This window comes from Homarus americanus, unplaced genomic scaffold (genome assembly GCF_018991925.1).
Source record: "Homarus americanus isolate GMGI-L3 unplaced genomic scaffold, GMGI_Hamer_2.0 scaffold4896, whole genome shotgun sequence".
Lineage (NCBI taxonomy): Eukaryota > Metazoa > Arthropoda > Malacostraca > Decapoda > Nephropidae > Homarus > Homarus americanus.
This window is the reverse complement of record NW_024749657.1, coordinates 3426039-3451081: the sequence shown is the minus strand read 5'-3', so window position 1 is coordinate 3451081 and position 25043 is coordinate 3426039. Positions and strand designations below refer to the sequence as shown.

The following is a 25043-nucleotide window of genomic DNA, read 5'->3' as shown; positions in this document are numbered from 1 at the left end:
GAAAATGAACAATGAGCTTTATTACAGCTTTATTTATACATAGTTTCTGAATTCACAAGAAATGATAAAATATATGTACCAGAGAAGACATTTGATCACTCAACTCCCTGTGAGGATCGTAAATTCTTTAAAATATAACAGTTGATATGTTCCTCTTTAAAAGCTGAAAATATACTACGATAGAGCAACTGTTTAGTAAAGGAGGCGGATGTCTCAGATGGGTCACCAAAACAATGAGTGACAAGAATGGAAAGAAGTGAGGACCTGGGGACAGGGAATGATAAACAAATATTGAGGTGTATGATATGACGTGGAAAAAGCAAAAGGAAATCTTGGGGCCATGTTGTGGAGGGGCAACAGCATAGCAGAACACCTATGTTACTGTACTGTAGTTACAAATAATGAATAAATAAGAATGTGTTTTAGTCTCAATTCCAGCCAACCTGTGCATAAGTAGGAGAGTTTACAAAGGTTATCAAAACGACAAAATGATACAATTACATACAGTATATAGTTTTTATAAATGTGTAATGTACCTTAAGGTTAGTACATACAATAAAAAGGTTTGCCTTAACACAGTTATTAACATGAGTGACGTAGGCTAGGTATGATAATGACTTGTCTCCACCAAAATGGAAAATTAATGGTTTACAATTCAATATCTGCCCATAACTGGAGTGAAATAGTCTTTTTCAAAAGGCCTTTCAGGAATCACTTTTAATAACACTTCTCTGAAAAATATCCACTTCGTCTAACACTGGACATCAATTGTGACTTAAACATCACTGATTTGAAAATTCCTTGACTGCAATATGTTATAAAATATAAAGGTCACACTACACTTCAGCAATTTAACTTCTGCCTATTAACCCATCAGAGAAGATTACTGTACTGTACTTTGCATCATACAGACAACATACCCTGGCCTTTACACAGTGTTAAGTCATATTAAACAGTCAGAAAATATAACCAATGGGCTATTTCTTCTATTTATTGTTAGCTCTTCTATTTATAGGAAAAATAAAACAAATGACTGAGATCATACTAAATATCAGTGTCTAAGTATAAAAATAAAAAGTGAAGAAAAATAGTTGTAGGAGGAAAGGACCTAAACAATAATAATGGCTTCTTGAAATAGACCTCACCTCTCTTCAACAACACATGACAGTGTATCCACTTACACGCAGATTAAACATAAATATCAGGTGGACAGTTAACAAGAATATTGTCACACCACATAAAAACTAGAGAAGCTTTCCCGAACTAAATAAATGTTCACTAAACTGCTTAATCAAATGGAAGTTGAACAAAAATAACAATACTCTACCTTTACATCTTGTTTGAAAAAAAAGTATACTGTGCAGTATATACTGTACCTAAAACAAAATTTTTTAGTTCTTAACCCAAGGGATGGATTGTATCATAAATTTCAGGCAGAACTCCAAATCATAAATAATGTACAGTACTTCTGTAATATAAAGTTCAAGAAAACTGTGCATGATGTGAAAGTATAGTAGTTTGTGTAATTCACTGGACCATACAATAATAAGCCAGTCATACTAACCTAATGAAAGTAATATAAACAATATGCATATATATACACTATATGAATTCCTTTTTAAAGCTTTGTCTTAAACCAGCATTACAAGAGCACACAGAACTTTTTTATTTCTGTGCCACATGAATGCCAGCATAATGCTTACAATAGTTGAATACATTCTACAACCTGCTGCAGAAGTCTAACACAATCCTTCAAGTGCATGAATAATTTTACTGTATCACGCTAACTTATTCCATTAAAATCTTTTCATAACCTTTGGGTCAATGCTTTGTTTCTCCCATCCACAGAGAACATGGTGTCAAAAACCAGCAGTCAAATGATTTACACATCAGAGAGAATACTTATTGAGGAAAATTAGTTTGGTCTTAACTATATAACTATAAAATTCCTGTAAATGGCAGTTATGTTGGATAAAACTTAAAGAAGTATTACTGAGGAAAATCAACAGATCAAGGATCAAACATGCTGTTTCTGATTACAGTATGTAGCTTTAATAAGTTAATGATTTATCACGGACCAATAAATATCCGATATGACAAAACATATCACATAAACTCAACAAAACTTACCACATTAAACATGATAAGAAAAATTCATACAGCAGCAGACACAACAGTATTCATCAGTCAAAAAGTTCTTCATGCCAAAAGATGTAACTTTATTGACTTTTCCAGTAGATGAAGGATAAGAGGGACACCAAACTGTTTGTCTAAGGCAGGTAAGGTACGCTACTACAGTATTTAAACATGATCATAAAGGAAGATATGCAATGACCAAAGATGGTTACATACCCCTAATTTCATTTAAATTAATTGCTCTTTCAATGCCATAAAATAGCTTAGTCAATTGACAGCCAAACCCATTTTCATAAAACTGAGTAATATAGAGTATATAAAAAAGTCTGGACAGAGAGATATAATAACTGTTGCTCATACCTGGTTTTTGGCATTACAATGGTGTCTAATATAATCTTACAACAAGACAAACAATAGTTTACTTCACCAAGAAGTATGCAAGTTACCCCTCCTTTGAATAGTGAACGTTGATATCAAGTTATGTTCTGTCATACAGGTTTTTCTAAGGAATTCTGGGGTTTGCCGATGAAACAATATTCACTATGTGAATAAGAGGCAAATTTTGTAACTTTCTATTTGTATAATGCTTCAGGAGCTCACTAGGATATTTCACCTCAGTGCTGTTATAGTTGTGTGTGACATCAAAGTGGATAGAACCTGGAGAACCCCATCCACTTTTTACAGCTACTTGAGGAGAGACTGCAGGTTAGTAAACGCTGGGCTTGCTACAGGGCGAATGGTGAAGCGTCCCCCTTGGACGACCTGTACATTCCCTCCACCGCTGGCTTGCACAACCTGTTTAGGAGATGTATCATCAAACATTATTTTTCAACCTTCAGGGCACACTATGCAAAACTAGTTTCTTCCAATTCCTACCAGTCCAGTACAGTATGTATGTCAGATGTAAATAACTGCTACCTATATGCAATATTATCTTGGAACAATCCCCTGCATTTCATGACTCCAAGGATTGTTTGTTTCAAAATTTGAAGCAAATCAGCTAGGGTATTTTGCAATCATCACAATATTACACAAACTCTCAAAGTGGCAAAATGCTTTATAAAAGGAAATAACAAACAATGTGTATAAAATAATCTGAGTGATCAGGAAAGAGTGACAAAAGCAATAGTGGTGGTGAGGTGCAAATTTGGTGAAAATTATATTAAAATGAAAATGGGAGTTTCTCTACTATTTACGGATGGTACGGCTCTAGTCAGTGATTCAGAAAAAAATTACACATATCAGTGAATGAAAATGGAAGTGCATGTACAAGGAGAAATTTGGGTATGAATGTGAACAGAAGCAGTGAAAAAAATAACTTGGGATGGGACGTGGGGAAAATGAATATTAGCTTGAATGGAAACAGAAAAGGGAAAATTAATGTCTAATATCTGGCAGTGGTTGTCTCAGGAAATACAATGTTGAGCAATGAACCAAAGAGGAGCAGGAGGAAAGAGAGTATAGGAACAGATGAAATGAAAAATTTATGGAGAAAGAAAAGGCAAATATGGGTACATACAAGGAAATTGAACTAGCATACAGTAAGGAGAAATTTAGATGTGACAAATTAAATACTTCAGAGTAATAAGTTTGATAAATAAGAAGTAGACGAGGGTGGCATGGATATAATGAGAGTACAGTACTGTATGTGAAGTGAAAAATGAGTACAGTAAAATGATGTGGAAGCCAGAAGTCTTCAGAGATGGAGATGGACATTCAGGAAGCAGCAGAGCACGATTAATGAGCAGAAAGCCTAACTTATAGCAATATTTGTGGAAGAATGTTACTGTTGATGCTGGTGTGTGACATCACATGCCATATAGTACTCACTGAACCAATGACCACCTATTCCAATCAGACTTATCTTTCCAATATGTTTGACATCATCTCACCTGTACACCACTGCCTCCACTGGCTTGGACAATCTGAAGGTTGCCAACATTGCCTGATGTGCCACCTTGGACCAGTAGGTTAGGTGTCCCACCAGCATTGCCCTGCACCAGAAGGTTGCCACCGCTTCCCCCAACTAGTTGTAGACCACCAGTCGGGCCAGCACTAGTCATCACGACCATCTGATGACCAGGCCGCACTGTGCTTCCAATACCACGTCCAACTGTCTGTACCAGCTGAACAGTTTGTCCCTGTAGGTTTGCCAGTCCTCCACCTATAACCATAATGATCACCAAGATTAAAAAATAACATAATTTAACAACATCTCAAACCAACAACTAAAGCCTCATTGTCATCTAGTCTCCAAAAAATAATTATCAACCTTAACTTCCGAGAAACCACGCAACTTACAAAGATTTAAGGTTGGCCAGATTTAAACCAAATCAGCATAAAAATACCAACTCTCAAAATTATATTCCTATTGACATTTGCTCTAAAATTCAAAACTTCCCAAGATATCAAACACCTCTTCTTAGTACCTTACTGCATTCCTTCTAGTCAATAAATTATATTTTGATGAGTCACCCTTCCTTTAATCTCAATAATACCCAATCTACTTGACAAATGCTTTACAATTCCATAAATTGCAAAAATAATACAATTGAGTGTTTTCTCTAGTACTGTACCTGCTTGAGCAGTGGTGACAGTGGCAGCTGTAGGTCGAGGGCCAAGGTGTAAAGATGTGGCAGCAACTACAGTGGTGGTAGGTAAGGTATTAGGAGTGGCTGTACTAACTATTAATGTTGATGATGCAGGGGCAGCTGACCTAAGGATCTGAGCCACGGCTGCCACAGATGTTACAGCCGAGGTGGATGTTGATGACAATGGGAGTGTGTGAGCGTATGTAGCACCCTGTGTTAAGGTGGTGCCTGGTGCGAGTGTAGGCATGGCTGTGGTACGAGTGGCAGACGACAGAGTAGATGAAGTTGTAGACTTCTGTAGAGCAGTGACTGTGGGCTTGATACTCTGTGCTGAGGCACGAACCTTCTTGTACTCACGGCGCCATGCCAACCACTTTGCTACCTATGGGGAAATAGTTTCATATTAAAAAAAATTCTTTTACTATAGACACAAAGTATAAATATCCAATTTTCATGATATAAATGTCCAGCTACCTCTGAAAGCCCACATAGGCAAAGTTTACTCCTGGTAGTAAGAAGATTCAAGAATACATCAGCCATGGCCATGTCACCAGGTTATAAACAACAGACATGACTCATTAACTCCTAAATTCCCCAAAATTAAACTACACCAGTAAACAAGAATAACTACAACCCATACTAGATTAATGATATTACACAACCATATCCTGAAAATCTTAAATACCCAAATAAGTCCCTTGACATGATGATCCAGGCACACAGCAAAAGCAGTTTACTTCATGTGACATATCATACAACATTTAACCCCGTAACGAACATAATCACTTTACAAACACAAAAGGCTAAACAACAGAGCCATTCTCCTTTGGTAACAAAGCATAAAAATTTAAATTAATATCCCATATCACTAAGTAGGTACATAAACTAATACATACAGTACTCTCAAAAACATCTAATGACAAAACTTAAGATTGTTTTTGCTGTTTATGCAGGACTAAGGCCAATATATACTCTCTAATCACAGAACCTCTTTAAAAATTCACTTTGTATGGAAATTGTTGAGGATATGAGTTTAAGCGTGTGGAATATTTCTGTAGTATTGGCTCTCTTCTCCTCCTCATTATAAAAAAATCCAGCATATCCATTTACATATTTTTTATATCAGGAGTAGAACCTCAGATATCGGTCTTCAAAATAAAGATGATGAATTTCCTCACCTCCTTGTTATTACGATCTCCCTTGTCTTCCAGCTGTTGATAGTAAGCCTCACGTAAAACGCGGAATGCCTGGAGCGTAGCGTACGGCAGCTGCGTCACTGGATCAAAATATCGCGCTGGTAACCTGCATATAAACATTGAGTTCCTTAATTTCCTCCGTAGATGAGAAAAATGTTATAGCTCAGTCAACAAATTCAGATTCTCTGTCTCTCGCATGTAATGTGAAGAAGCAAAACACAGCAGCAAAACACATGTACAGTATGGTTGAGATTACAAGGACAAAGTTATATAATTTCTATCCCTAAAGAGTCAAGGTATTCAGAATAAAAAACTAAGCTAGAAATTCTTACCTAGTAATGGGGCATATACATTTCTGGACAACCTTTAGCTTGCTTTTCCTAAATGCCCGCTTGTAAGTCCCTTCATCGGAGAAAGTGACGAAAGTTCGCTCACACTTCTCTACATCATCCTTCACTTCCTTTACCGTTGTTGTGTTTTCCTTGTTTTCACTGGCATCTTGGACTGTGTCTAATTGCAGCAGTTGCTCCTAGATCACAGAGAGATCAAGAATGGTGAAGGTCAAACATAAAAAGGATCTCTATGTTTCAGCTGTTGCTCAATCTACCTCAATCCATCTTACATCCCCCCAGAGTTGACCCACAATCTAAGGAGCGTCAAGTGGAAAGTGGTGTGCTGGGTTCATCCACATAAGCCATCTGGCTGCAGGTAAAAAATAGTACATAAAGAATAAAGAAAGGCTTAAGTGGTATCCCTCTAGCTCACCTGAGTGACATCCACTTCAACATTGGGCTCTTCAAGGTTTGATTCCTGTGATGACTTAAGTTCCTGTATGAGAGGCATGGCTGTTGACTGGTAGCGGATGAATGAACCCGTGAAACCTCTCCTCACCACTTTCGGTTTCTTGCGGTCAAGTTCTGCCAACTCGTACTTTTCTGTCAAATACAAATACACCCGTGTATATTAGTGGACCACGGCATGTTTTAATTTATATAAAAAACGTCTTGGCTCAGTTCAAGGAAGGTCCAGTTTACTCATATAACAAAATTAGCTAGTTTATACACCTTAGTATTTTATTCCAGTTCCACATCAAAGTTACCTCACACAATGTCTTTAAGGCACCACAATTATTACAAATCTATTAATAACTGGCTCATGTGCACCTCTTCAGTCAGTAATTTTGATAACTTTATCCTCCTAATTATTCTGCTCAAAGATAACTCTTTCCTGCCTTGGTATCAAGTTGCTAAAATGAAGAGCAACAGAGACCCTCCCTCATTCCCTCTCTTAACTGCTGTAATAGATGTGTTTGTTATGGTTCCCTTTCATAACAAGTCTCCAATTACCTGTACTGATGACCTACTGCATACCTGTACATGGTAGATGTTTACTAACCAACTGTTTTCAGTGCTAAAAACACCACAAAGGAAATAATCATATTTTAAGTGGTACACTGCAAAGAAACTAAAACTAGATCTAAGACGTTATCGCTCAAGTTGAACAACCTGACCTGGGCACGACGAATAAAAGAAGTGATCACGTCACCTACCAAGTGACTTAATGTTGACTTCCTCAGTCAGCTTGGCCTCCTCCAGTAACTCCTCTTGTGTCAACTTAGGAAAAATGGGCATCCGGTCCCTCTTATTCAGTGCACGCTTCCTCTCTACTTCGGCTCGCTCTCTCTGCCTCTTCACTGTTTCGGCAGATTTCAGCTGGGTGGATTTGCGAATGCCTTTCTTTTCTGTGTATGAATAAAATAAAGATTAGCCTGAAATGTAATTCAGTCTTCTTTTATGTTGATGAGCTCAATAGATTCTGGGAAGATGAACTTTACTGAATAGTGAATGAAAAAAAATGCAAGGTGCAAGCACAAATTAGGATAAGAAAATTCAATATACAAACACTCCCTGGGTTACTGATCGGTTTGATTCATGAAAGCTATCTGTAAGTCGGAACTTCCACAGGTAATCACTGAACACACAAACTACGCATACTGTATACAATTACTGTACCATACAGCTGTACAGGTATAAGACCATTTATCCAACATGCTTGGGGCCTGTGAGTTGCCAGATAGGGTTTTTCCCAGAATTAGGAGCACCAGGCCTAAAATGTACAGTAAACTTTCTGTAACAGGTTGCAAAGAATCTGTTCAGATCACTAGATTCACCCCTAATAGTAGCTTTAACTGAACACTCTATCATTAAACCTTAACATTGTTGTCATATAAACATCAATAATAAAAGCATAAAAAGAGCAAACTGATACAAGTTAGTGGTCACACAGTCGCCCCAGGTACTGTACCGTCCCTAGTAAGGGTGCTGTACCAGACCCTCCAACACCCACCACAGAGCTTCACGGTGAAAGTCCGTTAGATACTTAAAACTTTATCCAGTACCTTAAGATAACTTTATTTGATTTATTTTTCCACTTTATGTATGGAGGTAAATGGGTACAGTATTAAAAAAAAAAAAAAAAATTACACCGTATATCTACCCAAAATTACAAGTTAAAAATACTTTATACCTAATGACAAATACCGTCATTTCTTTAAATATTTTTGTTTTTCACTTTGTATGCAAGATTGTGTTTATGTGACTAAATAAAAAATTAAAAAAATTACATTGCAATAAAAAAAAAATTCTGAATACATGTATCTTAAAATTCTCTGTAAATTGATATGCTAAATGAGTTATTAATGAAAGCTTCCACAACAAATTTGAGCTGAATCATTACCTAAAGCTGCTAGATCAAAGACAGCATAATGCTTCTTGGGGGAGTACTTCTTCTCCTTCACTTTGCTTGTAGTTGATTCCCGTTGCACAGGTTTGGGTTCCTGTTAATACAAGATACTAAGTGGCAGTGTTTGTAACAATTATAAAAATCCAAAGGAAGTTTCCATACCTCCAGAAACCCCATGCAGAAGTTAAGTGACCCCATACACTATTGAAAAATATTCTTGTGGTAATGCAGTCTCTTTGAGTTTTAGAGAACTATCATTAGTCTTGACATTTTCAATATTACAAAAACATTACAACAGAGATACATGACCTCCATACTTCAATAAATACTTAAGAACTCTTTTAATGCAAGTCATCCACTTAAATGTTAAATTCCACTACAAAAATTCTACCATATTTCCAACAGTTTTAAATATCACCTTATAAGCCTTAGTAATGAGCCTCCCTCGTTTCCTTTTCCCTCCCTTCCCATCGTCCTCAACATCCGACACTGGTTCATCGTTCTCATCGATGCTGAAGTCTGAGTCCACTTCATCATCTTGTTCCACTTCCGACCTGAATGTACACATCACTGATTAATGACACACCATACCTGTTACCCACATCAAAAACACAGACTTCTCAATGTATAAATACATATATCTTTTAAAATCCATCAATGACAAATGGAGACCCTGTTTCATCACTGCTCCACCTCCTACTTACTTACACCAACTCACACCAACATCACCCACAGCATATAAGCAATACTGAAGTTAACTTTTATAAGTAAACTTTGACATGAACTTCTAGTTGACAAATGTCTATACATGAACAGTACAGGTACAGTACCCCTCTGGTAATGAAGCCTCTTAATTAAAAGATTATTATTTTTTTTTTAAATATAGAAAAATAATAAAAAACAAAACAAAAAATTAGTGGAATTCATTTATAATGCATTGCCAAAGTTGTTTGTTCTGATTTCAGCCAATCAGAATTAAATGCACAACTCAAAACATAACAGCAATGTAAATTTACAGTTGTTGCAATTGTGATGCTATACTGTACTGGTTATTTGGCCCAAAAGATTCACAACATAAAGTTTTTAAGTCAGCTTACTGATAGTCGATGTCGTCTGCCTCTTCCATAAATCCTCCATAAGTAGTCTTGTAGAAATCATCCTCCTCCTCTTCCTCCAAAAGGCAGGACATTTTTGTCCCAGCATTATTTCGGCGGTCACGGAATGCTGCCATTGTGTCTGCTGCTATTTCTCTGTTGAGGAAAGAATGCACAATTACAGTACAGTATATTTATTGTACACTATATCAAACACTTTAATGAGAAGCAAAAATTATATTGCCATACTCTTAACTCGGGCTGACAAGGTATATACTGTATAATGAGTAGGGCATCTGTATGTAACCAGATATTCTGTATGTACTGTATGTCAGCAGCATATATTAAGAACAGACAGATCTAATAAGATCCGTAATTGAAATTTTTTTGTTGGCCCCCAAGGGGGCTAGTTTATTGGGCACCCCCTTACATCCTGCATTCACCATGACAATGTTCTGGGGTCAAAAGGTCAAGGTTACAACTCTGACAGGGAACAGTACCCAACCTAACCCATTTGTACCACCCAGGACAAGTTGACACTGTTCAAATGGTCTAGTTTCCAAACTCTTTACACAGCTACCGGTAGTTTTTAATTTCATGATTGCTGAAACTTAATTACTAAATAAAAGAACAGATGGGACAAACAGGCTGTACCAACCTTTGTAAATTACACTGCCAACTGTGGTCCTCTTCACATCATACTGGATTTGCAATATGAATTTTTAAACTTCTCTTCTTCAAGAATTTCTCATCGACCACTTCCTCTGGCATCTTCTTCATCACTTACAACTACTTTGTACTTATGGACTTCAAAAGTACCATTGTTACCAAGGTTTGTGGTGCTGCTACAATTAACTGATTAGCAAGGTGAATATCACACAAGCAGAAATGGGCATTCCACAATTTGCAAGAGTACAATAACATACAATAATCTCAAACAATCTTCATGTCATTCACAAAAGCCTTTCAAAGTTATTCAGCAAGGAAAATGCAGTACAGTACTGTACAGTAAAATATTTCCAAGATCAGTGTATAAAATCATCCTGAAGTATTTGGTACTCTGTTGGACTATAAATGGCTGTATGCTAATGGGCTGTATTTTCAAGCCAGACCTATGGCAGTTCAATTCAACTACCAATCAAACTGATAAGAATGGAATCCTCAAGGTATTGTTTATTATTTTTTTTAAATTCTCAAGCTACTGTAAACATTTAAAGTATTGTTGTACTGTGTTCTAATGTGCAACTGAAACAATTCTTTCTCAGGGTAGGTAAGTATGGTCCTCTTAAAGTAAAATTATTTATCTTTTTAAAATACAGTGTAAATTAAAACTATCTTATATTCACCTACATTAAAACAGACATTTTGTACTGATATAAAATCCTTCATTATAGAACAAAATACACTCATTCAGAATTAAAACCACAATCACTTGTGCTTCAGTCCAATTACTTCCGATATGCTCTGAGCTTCAACAGGCCAAGCCCGGAGTCTTTGTCCACCAATTTTATTCACGACTAACTCGATAACACTGTCAACTTTTTGGCTTGGTACTCCACATTCAATAAGTTCTTGGCCAGTTTGGAGAACTATTTCTTTAAACTTGTTGGAATTTGTTTCTGTAAAAGCAATTAGAGGTTTGGAGTCCTCAACACTCTTTCCACGCCCAATTCTTTTAGTGTTAGATACTAATGAGTTTGATCGTCTTCCATTCTTATTTTCTAAGCTGTTTAAATCCTCTTTCAATATCTGCAGTTCCTGCTGCAGAAGACAGGATGTACTGACACTACCATCTTTGGAAGACTTTAAGATATTCTCAAGGCAATGCAACTCTTCTTCCATCATTCTGAGTATATTGCGGTTTGCCAATCTTAACCCTACAGCCTCTGAAAAGTCTTGCTGCAGCCTCTTTAATTCATTCTGAAGGATAGATATGTTAATATTTCCATTGGCTCTGTTTTTCCTCTCAGGTACTCCTCCATTTCTGTGCCTCTGTTGTGTTTTGAGGTGCTGCTTATAGCTTGCTTCAAGAACTTCAGAGCAGTCGCTGTCTAGAAACCTACATAATGTTCTTTCAGTCTTTAATGTTGTCCTCATCAAAGTCATCATAAAGCAAGCATTTAGGAGAGACTCAGGATGAAAATACTTGATACATCTGGAGGTCATTAAAGCTCTGGCTCGGGTCACCAGCATCTCTAGATTGACAGTGTTGGAACCTCCAGCCATCAAAACATTCTGGTTCTCTTGTCGCCAAGTATCATATAAATCCAGGAGTTCACGCACTGTAACTACATTTTCCCCTTTTTGGGGATCTTTAGGGCCAGAAGAATTATCTTGAGATGTACGCCGTATCATTGTCTCAATAATATTCCCATTTTCTTTATCAGGTCCATCTACACCAACAATGGCAACATCTAGAACTTCACCTTCTTCAGGCTTCTTACTCAAAGATTTTTTCCAAGACAATCTGCCACCCCCCTTCCTTCTCTTCGCAGTTTTCCAATAGCTATCCAGTAATTTAGGGCAATGAAGGTCTGCTTCATTTACCCAGGAATCATCCTCTGGCCCAAAACCTAACCATCTGACTATGTACCCATAATGTGTACCTCCACTCTCATCATACATAATTTGGTGATCAAGAATTTTTTGAACCTCATAATCTTCTTCTTTATAAAGTGGGTTATTATTATTCTTCTTCTCGATGGTCTTACGAATCAAATCTTCATGTGTTTCAGTAAACAGACTATCTTTCTGCTTTCTTGGACACTTCTTAATGTCATCTCCCTTAAAACTTTCAAGATCACACCCTTCTACAGAATTACTGATACCCTTCCTTTTCAATGACCTTTTTCCTATACTGGCTGCTGCACTTTGATCATCAGTCTTTTGGCTTCCTGGGGTCTTCTTGTTGGTTGATGTACTTGAATCATCAGAAATTACAGAATCATCTATGGCCAAACTTTTCTCACTGAACTCTGAATCACTAACACCTGACTTCTCATTCTGAGCTGAAGAACTAACATCCATTTTCTCTGTAGTGTTATCACCATTATCTCCATCAACAGTGCTGCGCCGAGAAGGTCCAGAAAGAGAAACCAAATATTGGATGTCCTCAAGCCAATCTTCTTCTAGGTACATCAAGGCATCCTCTTTGCTGACTTTAAGCATTTGCTTGTATTCATCATGAAGTTTGACGGAAGATGACATGAGAGTGCCGGCTGGGATGCGAATCAACTGAACCTTTCTCTCCATCATCAACTTTTCAACATCTTTTAAGAGATCAGTAACAAAAACATTACTACCTACTGCCATCTTGCTTTTTAACCAATGAGTGTAAAGACATACAATGTCACCTCGTGTGATTGAGCCTTCCTTCCCTCTTGTCCTTACAACCTCAGTATCAAGACCTACATCTTCTGTAGTGGTGTTAACTGTCATCTCTATTTTTTTCTTCCTACCACGAACATTTGCAGTCTTTGCATTTTTCATCTTTTTAAGTTTGAGAGACAGATCTTTTTTCTTCTTCTTTGAAGATAAATTCATGAGTGATTTTGTTGAAATAAGCATCTTCTTTTTCTGTGGGGGTTTGGGTTCCTTCTGTTTTCTTGGTTGACCAGGAAATTGTCTCTTAGGAAATTTAAATTCTTTCTGTAATCTAGGGAAGTCTAAGCTACTTGTCTTGGCTGCCTTGGTTACAGTTATTACAGCAGTCAAAATATGTGTATAATCAACTATTTTCTGTTGACACATCTGAAACAATCTGACAGCCAAAGCAGTTTTTGTTGCACCTCTTGAGAGGTAAAATTCCTGAAGCTCCTTTATCATACCGTACGTCATGTCCACATCTTTGGGACCATTTGAATTTAAATCTTCGACTGTCACCCCCGCCTCGCAACAGTAATCTCCAAGGTAATAATCAATTTCCTTAAACTTGGGAACTAAATGGCCATCTTTAAATGTAAATGAAATCACTGAATTATCAACATCAAGCAGATTTCTATATTTATTGGAAAAATTTAATAACGACCCCTTAAATTGGTGTGGTACAAACTCGTGTGTTCTTTCTTTTCGATATTCATTCTTACTGGTAAAATGAGAGCAACTCTTTGGCTTTTCTGTAACATTAGTTGACTGTGATGACTGAGTAGAGAGAGGAGGTTGAGTAGGCATGAATAGACTTTTAAGCTCGAAAGAAGAAAACCCCTTTGCACTAAGTTTCCGAAGCCTCCCACTTTTACTCACGCCAAATGTCCCTGCATCAACGTTCTGTACCTCAGAAGTCAATGGCACTTTTTCTGTCTTTATCTCTATTTCTTCCTTCACCTCACTTGATAAATTGATGCACACAGTTTCTTGAGTTTGTTTTTCATTCACTTCTGCTGCTGCTTTTTGTATGAGGACAGAATCATTGTTACTGACTAGTGATAATTCTGCATCACCCCTGTCCAGACAATGTTTCCCAATTTTTGAATTTTTTCTATAATTAATTCTCTTCCTTCTACCATCATCTTTCTTATATTCTTCTTCCTTTTCATTCTTCATTTCCCTTTCATCTTTGCCCTCCTCTTTCTCATTTACTGAACACTTTTCACTCTCCGGTGTCTTCCAAATAGAACTGGTTTCTTTCTCAGTTGCACATCTATTCCTTACTGGTTCTTTCTTACTCTTTTTTAACCCCATTTCTTTGTCCTCCTTCGAGCACCAAGATGATTCGTCATGGGTAAATGTCTCGGCCTGATATTTTTTAAAAGATAATTTCCTCTTCTTACTTAAAGTACTTCCTTTGTGTTCAGGTGATGTCTGACTTCCTGACAGGTTACCTTGAGCATTAACTTCTTCTTCCTTAACAGTAACAAACAGTAATCCCTCATGCTCTGGGAATTCCTCCTTTACTGATGATGGCAAAATAAACTGTGTTGAATCAAAAGCTCTTAGTTTCATGTTACCAATCTTTTGCCCAGCTAGTGTTACTCTAAGAGCCTTCCTACGCTTCAAAACCATGTGAATTTTCTCCAAGTCCTCAACTGTTGGTTCCCTACATTTGACTCCACTTAATCGCTGAATCCACTTAGCAACGTCAACCCGTTCCCAAGCAATTTTCTTAGCGAACTCATCGAGCTCATAAACAATCCCATTATTGACAGTGACATTTTTTATTTTCATACTCTCCAAAAAACTTATGGTGCAACCGACTGAAGTGCAAAATTCCCCTATGTGGTCGTAATCTGAAACAATAATTATCCCCTCAGAGGACAGTTCATTTCTCTCTTCTACTGGTAACCTGCTGCTTAATCTCCTCGTCTTAAGTGAGCCTCCCTGAGCATCACTTCCTTCACTTTCATTCTGGTCAACACTGCGTCTTGTTTGCCGAGTAGACGTTTCTGCCTTTTTTTCCACTGTTTGAAGTTGATCTCTTACATGCTCACTTTTATTAGTTTCATAATTTTGATGAGGCGATTTCTTGGATTTACTTGAAGAAAACAACTTTTTAGGAATAATTCCAGATGTAGTTGGCTGGTTGTTACATACTGGTGTACTTTCGTGACAGTCAAGGACTAATTTTTTACTTTTGTTTGTTTCAACTTGGCCTTGGATTGAGTCCACATTCTTTGTCTTGAAATTTTCAGTTGCCTCTTTTGACAATTCACTTGGAAACATCACAGACACATTATTCTTTGTATCATCTTCCAAAGGTGGATCATCACCAACATCTTCAAAAACAATTTCCTCTTTTTTAATAAGTTCATCTAAATCTTCCTTTTCACATCTTGCAGACCGCAACACTCTGTCTCTGAGCACATTAGCAGCTTGTAAGTCTTCAAGATTATCCTGTAAAAACCCTTCAAAAGTAATACTGCTACTCCGACTTACTTCTGAGAACCCCTCAAAAGTGCTCCCACTAGTTTCTGAGAACCCTTCAAAAGTGCTCCCACTAGCCTCAGAAAATCCGTCAAAACTGGAGCACTGATCTAGAGGGCTTGACAACAATTCCTCAACAGTTGGGGGATACTGACGGAGGTAGACAGGTGATCCGTCCTCTAACTGCGTCAAGTAAACTGGCACATCATCCACCATTATGGGAACACACTGGCCGGGAGGGCTTATAGTTTCCACCATATTACTCTGGGATCGCGGCGCCACTACACTATCACCACTGGGGGAGGGTGTGGAAGAGCCAACATGTAGCGGGTCTTTCTCATCCGCCTCCTCCTCAGATCCCGACACATTGCCCTCACTTTCTTTATCATTTTTATCCACGATAATTAGGGAAGTCATGTTAATGGCCACTATAACACTTGGCTAGTCTCATATCTTTCTTCCCACACTCTCTTTAGGACCAAAAACTCGTGTCACAGGTGGTTTAAGAGCGTTTTTCCTTGGGTATGTGTTACACTCCCCGCTCCTGCTCTTGGATGAAACGTAAACAAATTAAGGATGAAAAGCAGACGAGGAGAAAATGCCATCCCGCCAAGACAACCTTCGCCATGGAAATACAGCGTTTTACCCCCCTCTTAATAGTTATGGTCCATCATGTAGGATTATTATTTATCTCTATATACTCAGGATCAAGTGTACTCACCTCACAGTCAAGCGGGAGGAATATTAGAGGAGGGATCACGCAATAATCGGGAAAGATTACTATACAGAACCAAAACAAACAAAAGTATGAAATGCACGACATATAAAACATAAAAAGAATTAGATTAAAGGTTTATTATTTTTAGAATTGGCTTTAGGCAGATACATTCTACTTTAATCTCTCCACCAAATAATAAAACCCATATTTACCACCAGAACTCTTCTACTAAGAACAATTGTATAAAATAAAATCTTAATGTTACACGACACATTTTATCTGTATTGTTGTTTTTCAATCTAAAACATTTTGTTTACAAATTTGAGTCTATTTTAAACAGTAAAAAATATGTAAATCATGTTATACAATAGTAATGCACGATTACACAATATTTTGTAGCCTATATAACAAGCTCTTACTTGTACTGGCGGGAATTACAAACTGGTCCAAACGCCAAAAGTTACCATATATACTAAATAAAGGCAAAACACAGTCTAATGCTCATAAATCCCATTTTTGGTGTTTCAGAGGAAATGGTTAGGTCATAAGTATAACACCACTTGGTTTTCATTCCAACTTAAATCATTTATTTTCTTTAGTAAATTGATTGGACTGGGTTTTAACAAGGTACTATTATGAGGCAGTTTCAGATTACCCCCCCCCCCAGTTCAAATTACCCCCACGGTTATTTGAACCTAGGTTGAAAGTACCCCCTCCAGCCTCAAATAACTCCCTATTTCTCACAGCTGATTTGGCCACGTAGATATATAGACCACATTTTATTGAATGCTTGTTTCTTTTGTGTGATTATGCAAGTACAGTACAGTATTGAGTTTTGAAAATGTAATTACACACTGTAATTGTATTTAAAAATCAAAAGACTTCTGTAAAATTTGATTAAATCCAAAACTAAACCTGTTTCTTGTAAATACCAAATCATTTGAAGTGCTAACATTAATTCCACTTATGTCTCTTGTTGATATCACCTTTGTTGTTATACATAAAAATGAGCTTAAATGAACAATAAATATCAAAGCATCAATAATATTCAAAACAATATCTCCATTAATATGCTGAATATACAGTATCATGACAGTGTAGTCTTAGAGAAGAGATTACATGTGTAGTATGTAGGCCTATATCTGTATGCACGCAAATGAATGTGCCCGAGGGTCACGTGCACATGTATTTATCTAACACACAAAACATGATTTCCTATGAGTTTGTGTAGGGGGTAATTTAAAACCAAAGAGGGTAGTTTGAACCTAAGTTTTTGTTACCCCCGGGATACGGTATATTGAACTTGTGGTAGTTAGAACATACCCTCCCCCCCACTGTACTTTGAAACTAGGTTCAAATTACCAGGGGTATGCAAAGCCTTCATGAATTGAATCATGTGAGATCAAATTAGTTACTCAGACAGACACTGACAGAACTAACTCATACAGAGTGGAGAATACTGTGGAAACTCCAAATGTAAATTCTTTTAAGTTCAGTAGGAATGTACACCACGACTCAAACAATAAAAACTAGTACGTAGTGGGTATAACTGTACTGGTTTTCCAGGTGGTCCTAATCTTTGGAAATATCCCTCTAGCACAAAACTCTCTCGAGTCTGTGTGTGTCAGTTTTCCCCCTATATTTTGTCACATTATCTCTTAAAAAAAAAAATTTTTGTTGATCAAAACAGAAAAAATGTGATGGGTTTACACTACACATACAAGATTAGTTATATCACTTATTCAATACAACATAGTTTGTCACTGCTGTAAATTAGATTTGTATAAGTGTGTGTCTCTCTACTTCTGTTGTAGATCTACCACTTTATTAAGCTTCTTTACCCCCAAAAATTACAGCATGGGGAGGGAGGAGGTTCACAAGAAGCAGCATGCCTTCCACCATCACAGCACTATCACTGGCCAGTGATACATGCTAGAGTGTGTATGTCCAGTTCTTCCCAGATTAAGATTTAAGTATAGTATTACAAATATTGTAGGCCTTATAATTACAAATAGATCCTAGAAGAAAAATAGATTTAACAACACTTCATACATGTGGATCCTCAAGCCTCACTTAACCTCTTTTTTTGTGGACGATGCCAAGTTACTGAGGGAAATAAAGAACCAAATGACTCTGAAGCACTGCAGAAAGATCTCTATCAACTTCTGGCATAGCCAAAGGAATGGCTGTTAAGATTCAATGTCACTCTGTGATGAATCTGCACCTGAAACAAAAATAGTGATACTGTATACAGTACTGTACTTGTATCCTGTACAGATGGTCTGGTCTTTTACCAATGAGGTGTATGTGACCTTTAACTTCAATATACAATCTTTATGTTTCCTTACACTTTTCTGGTTAGGAAAGGCATTGGGCTTCTTTACTCACTTATGTTCAGTGTCCTTTGAACTACTATGGGCAGTTGCTATACATCATTTTTAGGTACAGCTTTATTTTTGGGTCAGCATCTCATGTCATCTACCACACCTACCATCAAGTGTTCCACCAAAAGCTAATACAGTACAGTATGTATAGAACAGTACTGTCTGATCAATACAAAGCCTTAAACTTTACACAATGATCCCAAACACATAGAAATTGGAATGTGAGGACAAACATAAAGGTGGGGAATTTGCCTATGTTTGTACTGAGATAGAGATATTGTAGAAAGACATCGTGAGATTAAGTGACGTAAAATGGACATGTTCAGACAGTGTTAGTCAAGAATATCACTATATATTCAGGTGTTATCAAAACTCAATACGTACAGTATAAAAAATAGTCCTTTGTTTTATTCAAAGCTTATAAAACTATTCAGTTGGGTTTTGATATCATAAAAGTTAAAAATCTGATACCCGGTAATAAGACACAATGCATCCAATATCAATATTTATTTACCAAGTACAGTATCGAGTTTAAAAGGACGAATATCCTTAAATGCAAATTTTGTCCATTAAATAAAGTTTACACAATGTATCTAAACAGTACAGGTATATGGAAAACTGCAAAATTTACACTTGAAATATATTATACAGTATACCCTATACTGTACTGGACTGTACTGACCTTATAACTCTTAATAGTTATGATATACAAAATAAATGTATGTACAGTATACAGTAGAGTAAATCTATTTATAAAATAGGATACTACAGTACTTATAAAGGTGGAATATCCTCAGCATTTAAAACCTTACATAATTACTGAGATCCTTTATAATTTAAAACAAAACTTCATAGAAACACATTTACAAGATAAACTACATTACAGACTCACTAATGTGCTAAAATATTAATCATAAAAAATAGAACCTAGTAATGATATAAAAAGTTTCCCAACACTAATTAAGACACTTATTTAGTCATCAAGAACCATGATCAATTACAAAATATGAAAACACAATTAAACATCTATGAACGTCTCATAATCTTAATGTTCTTAGTCAATATGAGCAACTCTATGACCAATTGACATAGGTATTGGTATTTAAATTATGGTGTACATTATACATAACCTGAACAATTGAACTAGTCAGGAAAAAGATTTAAACACTTTAATAGACAGATACATAATTAATCAATGTTTATTCTGATCAAGTGCTTGACTAGGTAAGTGTTTTAGTTGTAAATATTTTCATCAAGAGTTAATTCAGAATTTTGTTTTGTACAGGGTACTTAAAATTTTTACAGTACCGGGTATTTTCACAAACCCTTCTATCTCCTGTACAGAATACTCATATATCTTAATAATAACAACAAATAACTCTTCCCAAACAAACATTTTCAATTTTGTCAATTTAACTTCCTAGTACAGTATTACAGTACACAGTTTCCATTCAAAAAAGTAAATTTTTTACAAGTCTTTATAATCTACAATACCAGTACACATCATGTTTCGATGATACAGTAGTTCCATATATAGTTTTTTGCACACTAATTGACATTATTCTCATCCTTATTTTATCATAAAACCATTCAGGCGCGCAAAATTTCTTATCCATGAAACACTTGGCAGGGCAGGAGACTCCTCACCCCCCACTTTGGTCAAGATGGTGTGGACAACTGTCCTCACTTGATTCACATCCACCCCATTGGCTAAGAGCTCATAAATTCCTTCCCTGACTGTCTGTGGAACATCCTCTCCTAGATCTATACTAGCAGCTACACTACTAAACCTCTCCCTTGAACAAATTTCAGTAGAAGATCGAATATTCTTGGTGTAATCCACTTTCAATGCTTTCTTACTATTTTCCACATTCTCCATACTACCATCACCTTTCCTCTTGGCAAGGGACTGATGAATAGCTCTTCTTGTTTCACTCAACTTTTGTACTAGTTTCTTTGACTTGGAATCCACAAACTTATTAACAATTTCTTGTTTTCTATTTTCAGCAAGTTTGATTCTTTTTAACATCATATCATTCATTTCCTTGTACTTACTGAGCTTCTCTTTGAAAATGGTCAAATTAACACGAAGTTCTTCCTTTTTCTGGAAATCAGGAGACTGAAGTGCTGCCTTCTCTGCTGTTACACATTTTTGTTCAGCACTCTGAACCTCTTTCTCTGCACCATTCAAACTCCCAGCAGATGACAAGTCTGTCATATCTAAAGATGCCATCATAGCATTTATCAATTGCTTTCTTGACTTGGGAGGGTTAGACTCAGTAAGTGGTTGGTTGAGGAAGAACTCTGCCAAAATTCTGTTTTTCTCTTCATACAAATAACTACAAAATCTTGTATACAGTTTTATACAGAACTGTGTCTTGTCAGTAGCACGTAGGTTAATATTTCTACACAGCTCCTCCACAGCTTCTGGTAAAGAAACATTAGGAAGGTGCTGTTCTAGATTTTTCCACAAGCAAAACACCGAGATAATATTGCGAATTGTAGGTCCCTCCGTGAGCTCAAGTTTAGACAGCCACAAGTCCTCTGCTGTATAAATATTACTTGGATCCCAATCCTGAGACAGAAAGATAGAATATGTTCCCTTACTTTTGGCACGGTTAAAGTCCCTTCTTAAATTCTCAGCCACAAGAAGAAGGGTAAGACTATTGGGAACTAACAACACTCTTTTACGGGTCAAGAGTATTTGGATTAAAATACGGAATAGCAAGTCAACATCTGGAGACTCAGGATTTAAGATACAAATGTTCTGAAGCATTAACAATTCTCTGTTTGTTAAAAAGCGTCTTCTACCTCTTGTACCTGGGGTCAGTGGACGGCAATTGTCCGACTCGAATGGCAAGAGGTCAAAAGCTTCTCTGGCTAACCCACACAAAGCTGATCTCTCCTTCAGCATTTCATAGTGGGAAAAACTATATTTGTATTTCTTGGAAGGATGTTTTACCATACCTCCATTTGTGATAGTTTTCATATCTGTGCTAGAACAGTAGGTATCTAGGGTATTAACATTCAACCCTAAAACAGCACATAAATTATTACCAGTATTCTCCTCACTGGGAACAGACTTATCTTCCTCACCTTCACCACCAATATCAGTATCAGATGATATGGAATTTTCGTCGGCCGTATCAACTATTGTTTTGGTAGAATTTTGTGACTCGATCAAAGAGTGTTGCGGAGATATAGTTGAAGGCACCACCTGCTGACTGACTGCTTGGGCTGGTTTATTAGTATCCGTAGTAAGAATTTTATCATCATTGCTTAATATGCTTTCATGGGATGTTACTAAACTTTCCTTAGTTAAGTTGTCAGCCTCTACTGTTGAAACTGCAGCAGCAACTGCATCCTGCTGTGACGAAATGCTCGGAAATGAATCAGAGGCATCCTGAGACAAGGGTGGCTGCTGTGAGGAGGAAGTTGAAGACCTTGTCTGTCTGGTGGAGGCTCCTAATTCTCTATTATTTTCAGATGTTGAAGGTTTTAAAGTTTTAATCTTTGGTATATGACATTTCAATTTCGATGTACGTTTTATTGGAGTAGTTACAGTATTCTCTGTTAAGGCTGTTGTAGAGGTTGTCTCACAAGCAGGTTGGATGGTTTCCATGTTTTCTGTAGTTGATGTTTCAGTGGTGCTTAAGGTATTTGATTTATCTTTCTCTGGCTCATGTGATGTTTGATTCTCAGAAAGAGGTGATGTGACATTCTTAGATACAGACAAAGTTGCCGTTTCAGATACAGGCAAAGCCGTTGTCTTGGTACTGGGTGGTACATGTCTCGGTAATTTTAATTGTAACTTATTATTTGAAAGCGATAATTTATTTCTCTTGGAGATAGACGGAGTGGTTTCCTTTGATAACAATGGCACACTTTTTTCAGAGGTAGACGGTGTACACTCCTCTGGGAGATCTGACTCATTCATTTTAGGAGATTGAATAACAGGCCGTACAGTTTCTTTTGGTGGGGTCTCCACTGGACTCTCTGAGACAAGAGCAGGACCACTTTCAGAAGAACTCTTTTTTGTCTCTAAAGAAACAGCCTCAACTTCTTTTGATACTTCTGGCATTGTTATAGTTTCTGCAAACATGGGTGTGTCCCAGGCACCCGACAGCATGATCTTCTCTGAGGCAGGTTCTACGTCCTCACTTACAGTTGGTATATATTTTGAACAGGAAGGTTGAACTTTTTGGGATGAAGATAAGGTACCAGTACTCTTTAGAGGCTTCCTCAGTATTTTGTTCAGATTTTTTGTTTTAGTTTTCTTCTTCACCTCACTTATTCTTTTCTTGGCAGGAATCTCCTCCTCATGAGTCACAGGAGCATCTCTTTTGTTATTTCTTACTGGCACTACATCAGAGGTTACATCTGCACCAATCAAATTTGAGAGAAATTCTTTAGTGGAATCTGGTTTGTAAACAGCAGTAAATACATGACAGCACTTAATCTTACCGGACTTCATGATGTTGCCAAGCCAGTGATTAACTTCACTTATCTTTAAAGATCCAATATTTTTTCCCAGATCTGCCCTATCTAATAAGCTCCTGACTGCCTCTTCCTTCCCACTTGAGAAATGTGACTCAGCCCAGTTGTTGATGCAGATGATAGCTCCATAGGTAATCCTTGAGTTGACAGTAACAGACTCAGTGCCAAGTGAGATTATGTTCAAAACTCTGTCATTCCAGATATTCCGACACTTTTGACACACAGTGGGAACATTTTTTCCTGGTAAGTTCTTTAAGCGAAGATATAATAGATCTGAGTCGGTTGCTTTTTTTGAGGCAACAGAAGTTTCTTCTTCATCATCATCTTCATCATCATCAGCAGCATCACTCAAAATATCTATGCACTCCACATCTTTATGATCTGAATCAGTTTTGTCTTGTACTGCAGTGTGAGGTTTTGTTTCACCTCTATGACCCGAGGCTACGGAAATGTGACCCCCTTTCCACGTCTGCTCCAAATCTCTTGACGGCTGACCAACCTCGCAATGAGAGGCACTGCTACTAGTACTGGCAACGGGAGTAACATGTAAATCACCCTCTGTCTCAACATCCTTACAACAAAACATATCATCAATCGCAGGACTTTGGGACCTAAAAATTTTGTCCTGTTCACTACGTTCACAAGCCAAATTCATGTTCTCTTCTTCCTTATTATGAACACCAGAGCTTATATACTCTCCCTTTTTGTCACCACCTGATCTTATAGACTCTTTATCACCATCTGATCTTATAGACTCTTTAACACCACCTGATCTTACAGACTCTTTAACACCACCTGATCTTACAGACTCTTTATCACCACCTGATCTCATAGACACTTTATCACCACCTGATCTTACAGACTCTTTATCACCACCTGATCTTATAGACTCTTTAACACCACCTGATCTTACAGACTCTTTATCACCATCTGATCTTACAGACTCTTTATCACCACCTGATCTTATAAACTCTTTAACACCACCTGATCTTACAGACTCTTTATCACCACCTGATCTTATGGACACTTTATCACCACCTGATCTCACAGACACTTTATCACCATCTGATGTCATAGACACTTTATCACCATCTAATCTTATGGACACTTTATCACCACCCGATCTCATAGACACTTTATCACCATCTAATCTTATGGACACTTTATCACCACCTGATCTGACATACCTTTCCCTACTCTGGGTGTCCTCCTCGTTAGAATTATTCGACTGCATACTGTCGTCACTGTTAAAACCAAAGCATCTCTCGATCTCTTCCCTTTTCACAGCAGCTACCTTATCTTCTTCAGTACGAGAGGTAACAGGACTTCTACCCTCTGTTTTGCTGGTCATAATGTATAGTTTAATAGGCTTTCTACCCAGAACTGGTGACTTTGGTAATTCTCTGCTTTCCTCTTCCTCCTCCTCCTCAAGTCCTTCTCCAGTGTTTTCCAGGGTTTTTATCTCTTCCTCAGCCTCTTCTTGGTTCTCTATCTCCTTCTCAGTCTCTTCTTGGTTCTCTATCTCCTTCTCAGCCTCTTCTTGGTTCTCTATCTCCTTCTCAGCCTCCTCTTCCTGGTTCTCTATTTCCTCCTCAGCCTCTTCCTGGTTCTCTATTTCCTTCTCAGCCTCTTCCTGGTTCTCTAATTCCTCCTCAGCCTCTTCTTGGTTCTTTAGATCCTTCTCAGTCTCTTCTTGGTTCTCTATCTTTTCTTCACCTTCTTCTTGGTTCTCTATTTCCTTCTCAACCTCTTCCTGGTTCTCTATCTCCTTCTCAGCCTCTTCTTGGTTCTCTATTTCCTCTCAGCTCTTCCTGGTTCTCTTTCCT

At 37.3% G+C, this 25043-nt stretch overlaps 3 protein-coding genes across 9 annotated transcripts; all 3 read right to left on the bottom strand.

Moving 5' to 3' along the window:
* Window positions 1–502: 502 nt before the first annotated feature.
* LOC121853654 (vacuolar protein sorting-associated protein 72 homolog) lies at window positions 503–16430 on the bottom strand. Of its 5 annotated transcripts, none has more exons than XM_042347973.1 (12): window positions 16340–16424; window positions 10418–10604; window positions 9763–9915; window positions 9084–9219; window positions 8660–8759; window positions 7473–7664; window positions 6689–6858; window positions 6256–6452; window positions 5906–6029; window positions 4713–5109; window positions 4029–4300; window positions 503–2931 (listed from the first exon to the last, which is right to left on the bottom strand). In XM_042347973.1, the coding sequence occupies exons 3-12, from the start codon at window positions 9894–9896 to the stop codon at window positions 2821–2823; spliced, it is 1833 nt and encodes a 610-aa protein (XP_042203907.1). In that variant the 5' UTR covers window positions 9897–9915; window positions 10418–10604; window positions 16340–16424; the 3' UTR covers window positions 503–2820. The 5 variants fall into 5 exon arrangements, with proteins under 5 accessions (XP_042203907.1, XP_042203908.1, XP_042203906.1 ...); XM_042347974.1 differs by having other exon boundaries at window positions 10418–10601; window positions 16340–16420; XM_042347972.1 differs by having other exon boundaries at window positions 10418–10614; window positions 16340–16356.
* LOC121853652 lies at window positions 11188–16286 on the bottom strand. Its single transcript, XM_042347965.1, has one exon. The coding sequence runs from the start codon at window positions 16033–16035 to the stop codon at window positions 11188–11190; it is 4848 nt and encodes a 1615-aa protein (XP_042203899.1). The 5' UTR covers window positions 16036–16286.
* A 2782-nt stretch (window positions 16431–19212) lies between the features above and the next one.
* Window positions 19213–25019, bottom strand: LOC121853653. Of its 3 annotated transcripts, none has more exons than XM_042347967.1 (2): window positions 23986–25019; window positions 19213–23931 (listed from the first exon to the last, which is right to left on the bottom strand). In XM_042347967.1, exons 1-2 carry the CDS (start codon window positions 24566–24568, stop codon window positions 20291–20293), a joined length of 4224 nt encoding a protein of 1407 aa, XP_042203901.1. In that variant the 5' UTR covers window positions 24569–25019; the 3' UTR covers window positions 19213–20290. The 3 variants fall into 3 exon arrangements, with proteins under 3 accessions (XP_042203901.1, XP_042203902.1, XP_042203900.1); XM_042347968.1 differs by having other exon boundaries at window positions 19213–23958; window positions 24013–25019; XM_042347966.1 differs by having other exon boundaries at window positions 19213–25019.
* Between the last annotated feature and the right edge of the window lie 24 nt (window positions 25020–25043).